The sequence below is a fragment of the Frankliniella occidentalis genome, unplaced genomic scaffold, assembly GCF_000697945.3.
Source record: "Frankliniella occidentalis isolate FOCC.00 unplaced genomic scaffold, Focc_3.1 Scaffold64, whole genome shotgun sequence".
NCBI lineage: Eukaryota > Metazoa > Arthropoda > Insecta > Thysanoptera > Thripidae > Frankliniella > Frankliniella occidentalis.
The window spans coordinates 124,549-132,432 of NW_026267194.1; the positions used below are offsets into that span (position 1 = coordinate 124,549).

The following is a 7,884-nucleotide window of genomic DNA, read 5'->3' on the forward strand; positions in this document are numbered from 1 at the left end:
AAAGATATTTTTATCAAGGGGAAACACAATAATATATACGTACACACGCACAAAAAGCTTTAAGCTTTTTAATCGAGCAATATTTACTTGATTCAAGCACATACTTTTGCGGCTGTGTTGTGTCGTAATAATGGCCGACACAGCCCTTTCCACCTATCTTTATTTTTTTCTAGCCGGGCTGTACCATATTTGCAGTAGAGTGACACGACGGCGTGGGTGGGTTGGCAATGCCAATCGCCACACAGCCGGGGGGCACCTCGTGTGAGTAGGCAACCCATCGCACACACACGGCCACGCGGGGCGGGCGGCTAGGCGCACCCTGTACAGCAAAACCTTTACGAAGTCCGACAGGATTTGTCGGCCACTTTTTGGAGATGCAGACCTGCATGCCCCACGACTGCTGCACTCTCGCTTATTTTTTTGCCGGGCGCGGGCAGTTTCGAGCATATAATAATTATTGTTGTAAAACTGGTTCGCTTTAACAAAAAGTTGGCGCGGCCTCGTCCTATATAATCCCGCTGTCGTAATAATGTCTCGTTTACTCTTGCCCTTGAACCTGACTGCCATGCTCGCCGTTGCGTAGAGCGCAGCTGGGTATGTTGTTTTCACGCGTCATACTGGGAGAGCGACACTTTTTGGGTCACAGCGACTAAGTCCTGGATCATCTATCACTAAAGTAACCCCCAAAAGTTATCGCCATCTTTTTATGTGTTGTTCCCAGCACTTCTAAACGCACGAAAAGGTATATGTTGTGGGAACAAAACGAAATCTTCACACTTAAATTGGCTCGTCCTCTGGAGCGTCGGCTGCTCTCTTTAGCTCAATCGGTAGCGTGCCCGCCAAGAGCATGGGAGGTCGGCGGTTAAAATCCTCGTGGATCTGAACATTTCCTTAGGCTACAAAATTTCAAATGGACTTCAGTTTAACAGTTTAACCAACGTACGCGTCAACCGTCTCACATACCCCGCGGGAGTATGTTCTGACAACTGTGGAAGAAGCGGCTGTTCCCGCGATCACAGAGGTCGACTTCGGTAGGATGAGGAAAGTACTCCCCCATTTTTTTGTTTTTATTTTTTTCCGGGTGGGGGGAGAGGGGTATGAGCATTTACGACGCCGAACCGACTTAGCGCCTGATAGGTATACAACATCCTGCCTTCCATGCACCCGTGTACTGCGGGGTGGCCTACCCTGCGTCTCGCAGGCTTCGAGCTCTCGTAGACCACCAAATGCACCGCACTATGAGACTCAACTTTCAAGAGGGTCTCCCGTTTTGAAAATGCGCGTTTACTCTTGCCTACATGTTGGCCCGCTGTTGGCCACACCCTCCGCACGAATCCCTATGCTTTGTTCCTGTTGTAGGGCAATGCCCACTTTCTGCTCTCACCGCCCTAAATATTTTTTTTTTCAAATTATATTTTGAAAAGTGAGTAATTTGGCGCTGTATGTTTGCGTGATATCAGTTCAGACGCTGGACGGGTGAGCACACTCACGCGAACGCCTGCCCGACGAGCATGCCATGCAGCCTCCCCTCCCCCCTCTTTCCCAACTCCCTAATTTTATTTTCATTATTGTCGCGTCTCCCCAAAAAACAAAAGGTGTGCGTGATGTTGTCTGGCAGTGTACTGTGTACAGTGTACTCTGTTATACTGACCAGCGTGATGCCCTCGACGAGCCCGTCGAAGGACTCCTTGACGAAGCCCATGGTGGTGATGTCGAAGAGGAGGTGCATGAGGAAGCCTCCGGGGGCCGAGTGCGTGTGGGTCCCGGACAGCATGAGGGTGTTGTCGGTGTAGCCGCCGAGGGGCGCCAGGCGCTTCAGTACCTGGAGGCCGACAACGACAGAGCGTCGACTCAAGTCCGTAAACTTCGTCAGAAGTCCATACGAACGTCAGCAGAAGTCAAAGAACTTCGGCAGAAGCCCGTACGAACTTCGACAGAAGCCCATACAAACTTCGACTGAAGTCCTCAAACTTCGGCTGAAGTCGTCGAACTTCGGCTGAAGTCCTCAAACTTCGGCTGAAGTCGTCGAACTTCGGCTGAAGTCCTCGAACTTCGGCTGAAGTCCTCAAACTTCGGCTTAAGTCCTCGAAGTTTAGCTGAAGTCGTCGAACTTCGGCTGAAGTCCTCGAACTTCGGCTGAAGTCCTCGAACTTCGGCTGAAGTCCTCGAACTTCATAAAGTTCGACGATCCTCCGTGTATGCGGGCAGCCCGAGGCAGCCACTACTTGAGAGTCGGAGCGATCATCACCTCCTTGCGCACGCCCGAGCCGATCATGCCGACGTCGACGCAGACGAAGGCGAGCCGCTCGCCGGCGGCGTCCTGGAAGATGAAGGCCCGGGAGAACTGGCGGGTGTGGATGCCCTGGCCCTTCTGGGAGGGGCTGGCGTAGCCCATCTGAAGAGGAAACGACACCAACCCTGAAGACATTTTTCTTGTTTTGTTTTCTCTCTTTATTTTTGTCGCCAAGACGATAACGATACTCACGAAAGGGACCTCGGCGGCCGGCCCCGTCACATCGGCGATGCCGGTGCCGAGCAGGTAGACGGCGAGCCCCCCGGGGACCAGCGATATCAGCGCGAGCGCGTGCACGACGAGGAGGCACGCCGCCGAGGAGGCGCCGCGGCGGCCCGCAGACATCGGGGGTGCATCTGGTGGCATCTGGTGGGAGGAACACAAAGAGGTGAGGGATTGGTAGGTGCAGCCGGGCGCCACACAGAGGATAACACGGGCACCATGCTGTTGTTTCGGATGGAGTGAGAGACAGAGACAAAGAGGGACAGAGATAGAGAGACAGAGAGACACAAAGAGACACAGAGAGACACAGAGTGAAAGAGAGAGACACAGAGAGACAGAGAAAGCCGAGTCGCGCGGGACGGCACAAAGGACTCCGCGCGCGACATGGAGGAGTCCACGTGGAGCCACCTGAACTTTCTAAAAGACAGACGCGCGAGGTGCGAAACGCCTGGTCTTCTTGGGGTCAGCAGCAACAAAGACACACACGTGGTGGCCCGCGGACCCCCCCCCCCCCCGGGGATATTGCGCACGCCAGGTGGCAGATTTGCCACACAGGGTGGTCCATAAGACCCCCTCCTTTATTTTGCTTATACTGTACCGCATGCAGAGGTGCGGGTGGGCTTGCCTACCTTCATGGCCCCGCGCGAGTATGCAACCGGCCCGCTCCCTTGAATGCGGTACAGTAAAGCCAAAATAAAGGAAGGGGTCTGTGGACCGCCCTGTAGAACCCAGCACCGAGCGAGCAACACGACCCACACATTCTTCGAAAGGTGAGAGGGTTGGGGGGAGGGGGAGGGCATTTAACTCGCGTAGCTCGCTTTTTGCGCGGCTCGAATCCGCCCACGTGTGCGGTCGAATTTATACTGTACCGCACGCCCGCACGCCCCAGTCAAAATGACATCAATTAAGGTCAAAGTCAAGGTTTTGAGCATTTGGCGCCCAACTTTCATGTCGTTTTGATGTCAAGACGACATAAAAATGGCCACCAAATGACCAATTAAAACTTGACTTGACTGCCGTTGATGTCATTTTGACAAAATCATTTTAACTGGGACACTGACGGGCGGGCGGGTTTGCCGATCAGGTTTGCCTTTCGTGTCTAACTGTCTATGTGGCGCCTGAGACCCGAGGGAATGGGCAACCCAATCGCGCACGCCTGCAGGCGGTACAGTACAGACACGGTCAGTGGACCACCGGAAACCAACCCACGTACCTTGACGCATCTTTGTGTATTGTGCAGAGTCAGGCGTTGGGCCAAGTCAGACACAGCCAACCGTGAATGTTTTAAGAATAAATAAAAATACGGGGGTAGGGTACTGCATGCACGGATTCACTTACTTTGCGGAAGTGGACCGCTCCTCAGCTCGCCCCGTGGACTGCGGAGAGCGCTGGCGGCGTGGTGGAGTCCATGTGGGCGCTGGGCGCGCGGGCGGGCGGGGACGACGGCGCGGTGCTGTGGGCGCGGGAGCGCGCCGGGTACCCAACTGGCTGCGCCCACACGTCCGCGACACCGGCGGACCGGGCAGTGACAGCACCGGAGCCGGCCGGGGAGGGGGGCTGACCTTGCCTTGCCGTGTCCCTGCGTCCCTACCGGTCCCTACGCCTCAATCTCCCTCTGTCTCTCTCGCTCCGAGTACAATGCTCACACTGCAGCCCATATACCCTTCTCCAGCCCGCATGGATGTCCGCCCGATGATGCGGGGTTGAAGACCCCTTCTCACTACGGTGACGATGCAACTCTGCGGCCTTGTTCTGGCTGCGACCAGGAGAGGTGGGTGTGACGTGACGGGCGGGCCACTAATCCCCCCGCGATGGTCCGGAAACCGAGAGTGCAAGTGAGACGGAGCTGTGCACTGATAAACTCAAAGTGTGCAACTGCTTAACACTTGTTAGTGTAGGCCTCACTCGCACTCTCTGTTCAATAATGGTCCATCCCTTGTGGACTGGTGGACCGCCGCCCGTTGTTCACCTCTGGCAACGACCGGCCACAACCGTAGTGATTGGAAACACAATAGAAAACAGGACAACACTTTATTGAACAAACAAATAATTTACAAGATAAAAACGGCTGGTTGTGAAGTAAGTAACATCAGTCGAAGAAATAGAAGTACCGCGTCGGCCTAGGGAACATGATGTCGAGGGGCTCGCGACTGAAGACGTCCTCCCAGTGCGGTCGCATAATGTTGCTGAAGTGCCTGTCGCTGAGGGGGGCGATCTCGCCGTAGATCGTCTCCCACCGGCTGTTGATCAGCGAGTTGGCACCCTTGCCTAACGGGAAGGGGTGTATCCAGGTTAGAAAAAAAAAACGAGAGAGAGAGAGAGAGGGGGGGGGGACACCGAGACGTACAGACTGACAGACAGACAGAGGGGGAGCACTCACCGAGCAGCCAATTGCCGTTGAAGAGGTTCTGGAAGTCCAGGCTCATCTGACGGGGCTCCAGCGTGGACGCGTAGTCCACGATGTGCATGTAGGCCTGGCCGTCGGGGCCCACCCTGCGCTCGCCCTTGATGCGGTACCTCTCGAAGACCGTCCCTGCGTATGAAAGGGGACACACGTGAGACATCGGTCACAAACTTGGGGGTCTCTTTTCCACTTTCGAGCTTTGATGAATTTGCTAGGATTTAACTAGAACTTCTACTTAAGTTCACAAAACTATCTGGTGCCGTCTGACGTCCACGAATTTCGCCTGGAATTCGCCCCCTGAAGTTCACGAACTTTGACCGAGGCTCACTAACTTCGACCCGAGGCTCACGGACCTCGTCCGAAGCTCACACGAACTTCGACCGAACAGCTCACGAACTTCAACCGAATAGCTCAGAAATTTCGACCGAACCTCGCGAACCTCGACCGAAGCTCAAGAACTTCGACCGAAGCTCAAGAACCTCGATCAAAGGTCACAAACTCCGACCGAAGTTCACAAAGTCGGACTGACTACTGACTGAAGGTGAGTGCGCAGACTGACGCAGACCGGCAGCCCCTGGAGGGCGAGCAGCCCAACGTACGCCAGCCGCACCGCGCCCGGCCCGTAGGCAGCCCAACTCACGCCCCCCACGCAGGTACGCCCCACTACGTGCCGCTAGTACGTGCCTCGCCACACACACACGGCGGCAGGCCAGACGGAGGTGCAGGTAATCGTGCGGAAAAGAGGCCGACCGTCTGGCCGCGATAGAGAGAGAGGAGAGAGAGAAAGAGAGTGAGTCAGTGGGGCTGACCCTCCCGAGCGGTGCGCTGGCGGACACACTCACCCATGTGCATCTGGAAGGGCCCGGAGCCCCACACCGGCAGCCACAGGATCTTGCCGTCCGTCTTGTAGGTCCCGCGGAAGTTGACCTGCGGCCTGGAGAACCGGATGTCCATCTCGAGGTTGTCGACGTCGAACCTGCGGAGCAGTGGCAGTTGGCGTTCGGGAGGCGTGAGCGTGTGGAGGCCGTTTCCCCAAAATTGTTCACACTTTTCACACGAAGAGGTCTAACTTTTGACTCGCGGGTCAGAGCGGCGTCCCTGTCTGAATGCCGAGCATTTCTTTCATTTCCATCTGTCTACCCACCCCCACCCCCTCCCCCAACGCGGCGGGTCCTAAGTGAAGTTATGACAGGATAATTTTCCATACGGCTGCTACTCTAAACTGCCGTTCGACTAGGAATAATCGCGGTTAACATACGTTTACGAATGCGTTTATAACTTTGCGAGTTGGAAAATATGCAAAACAAAGATTATTTTTTACGTTTATTTTAACAGTGCAGGACCCCCAGTAGTGGTGGGATGCTGAAGGTTGCTGCTGCTGCTACAACAGCAGCGATGTTCCCGCGCCCTGTCCAAACTCCTCCTCCCGCGCTCTTCCCGCGAGTGTTTGTAAAAATACCATCTGCACACAAAGCCCTTTTTTTGCGCATCTTTGTGCTTGACGACGGGCTCCGCGAAACCTAAAGCGGCGGCAAAGCTTGATCCCTCCCGGCCTATTTTTTTCCCTTTCTGTCTTTTGTTTTTGTTTTCGTTAGACTGCCACTTACTTGAGCGAGTGCATGACGACGTTGTGGGTGATGTCGCTGATGCGCATGTTGTAGAAGGTGAGGTTCATGTTGAGCGCGGCGCCGTCGTGCCTGCTCACGGGCATCACCGGCACCAGCAGCGGGTCCAGCTTGGGGATCCCGGCGGCGGCGTCGCCTGCGGCCACGATAAAGGGGTTGTCGTCACCGCGAGAGTTACTACACTAAAAAATCAAGCGTACACCAATATTTCTTTTTTTCGATATTTTCTCTATTTTTTTCCGATTATGATTTTCTTCTTCTGATTTTTCCGATTTTTAAAAATATTTTTTGGTGAGTTTTTGTGAGTTTGTGCCGGCCGGCTACCCAATGCGACACCCAACCCAACGCACACACACACACACGGCCACATGTCATATATACCATACCGTAACCCATGGCTCGCACGACGCGTAGCAGAGACCGCGAGAAGCACGCGTTGAACGTCGGTCCCCGCGGGCACCGGAAGAGCGGGGCTTCAGCGACGGGCAGAAAAGAACACACACATACACACGTTGCAACGACTGCTTGTAGTGCACTAAAGACACATACTTAAGACCGGAGCACACCAGCCTGGTACTTTGTCGTCGTCGTCGTCCTCACCTGCTCCGGAGGCCGCCCCGGCGCACACCAGCAGCAGCGCCAGCGTCGTCCTCAGCGGCAGTCCCATGTCGCCCGTATAGTCGGTTCACGCGGCTCTGTCCAGGCGGCACCGCGGTGGCCAGTGTGGTGCGCCCCCGAGACCCGCGGGGGGCATATATGCCGAGCTGTCGCGGCTGTCGCCACTCTCGCGCGGCGGCTGTCCTACGTGTATTATCTCAGTGCACCGCAAGTGTTTTTCCAGACATGCGCAGCCCACCCCCGCCCCCCTCTCCTCCTTTCTCCGAACCCCTCATGGCGCCGACCCAGAAATAGGGGGTGATCCAGTTGAATAATACGCGGTGTCCCACTCAAGACTTTGGACTTTCCCGCGCCGCCGCGTTAGTTTGAATCGTTTGCGGGTATGTATCATTGCGGGTGGCGGCAGTTTGCGGCTGACGTTCGTTTCGCTCATATACCTTAGCTCTCCGACGAGCGCGGTTCCGAGCGTGTGGCCTGTGAGAGGGGCATAGATACGATAAGAGAAGTTTGGAGATACACGACGAGGAAAATTGGTTGTCAAGGTTTGATGGTAGAGCGCCTGTTAGTTAGGCAGGCACTTGTCCGCAGCACATTCTTCTTGAGCGGGTGGCCTACCCTGAAGCTCGCAGGGGCTCGGCGGCCGATCACACCAAAGTGTCACAATCAACTTGCCGGGGGCGGAGAGGCGGCTGCGGTCGCTGGGCCTCCCGCCCGCGCCGCCC

General features: G+C 55.6%; 2 protein-coding genes across 2 annotated transcripts in view; both read right to left on the reverse strand.

The window, feature by feature from the left end:
- Window positions 1-4,031, reverse strand: part of LOC113213141 (neutral ceramidase) — a gene marked incomplete in the record, with an annotated part of 7,576 nt that extends 3,545 nt beyond the window's left edge. The window contains 4 exon segments of the mRNA XM_052268154.1: window positions 1,652-1,822; window positions 2,249-2,395; window positions 2,486-2,659; window positions 3,854-4,031. Of these exon segments, the coding sequence (XP_052124114.1) occupies window positions 1,652-1,822; window positions 2,249-2,395; window positions 2,486-2,659 (492 nt within the window).
- A 496-nt stretch (window positions 4,032-4,527) lies between these two features.
- LOC113213157 (protein takeout-like) lies at window positions 4,528-7,343 on the reverse strand. Its single transcript, XM_026432128.2, has 6 exons — window positions 7,145-7,343; window positions 6,931-7,017; window positions 6,527-6,680; window positions 5,762-5,895; window positions 4,896-5,048; window positions 4,528-4,783 (listed from the first exon to the last, which is right to left on the reverse strand). Exons 1-6 carry the CDS (start codon window positions 7,209-7,211, stop codon window positions 4,605-4,607), a joined length of 774 nt encoding a protein of 257 aa, XP_026287913.2. The 5' UTR covers window positions 7,212-7,343; the 3' UTR covers window positions 4,528-4,604.
- Window positions 7,344-7,884: the final 541 nt, after the last annotated feature.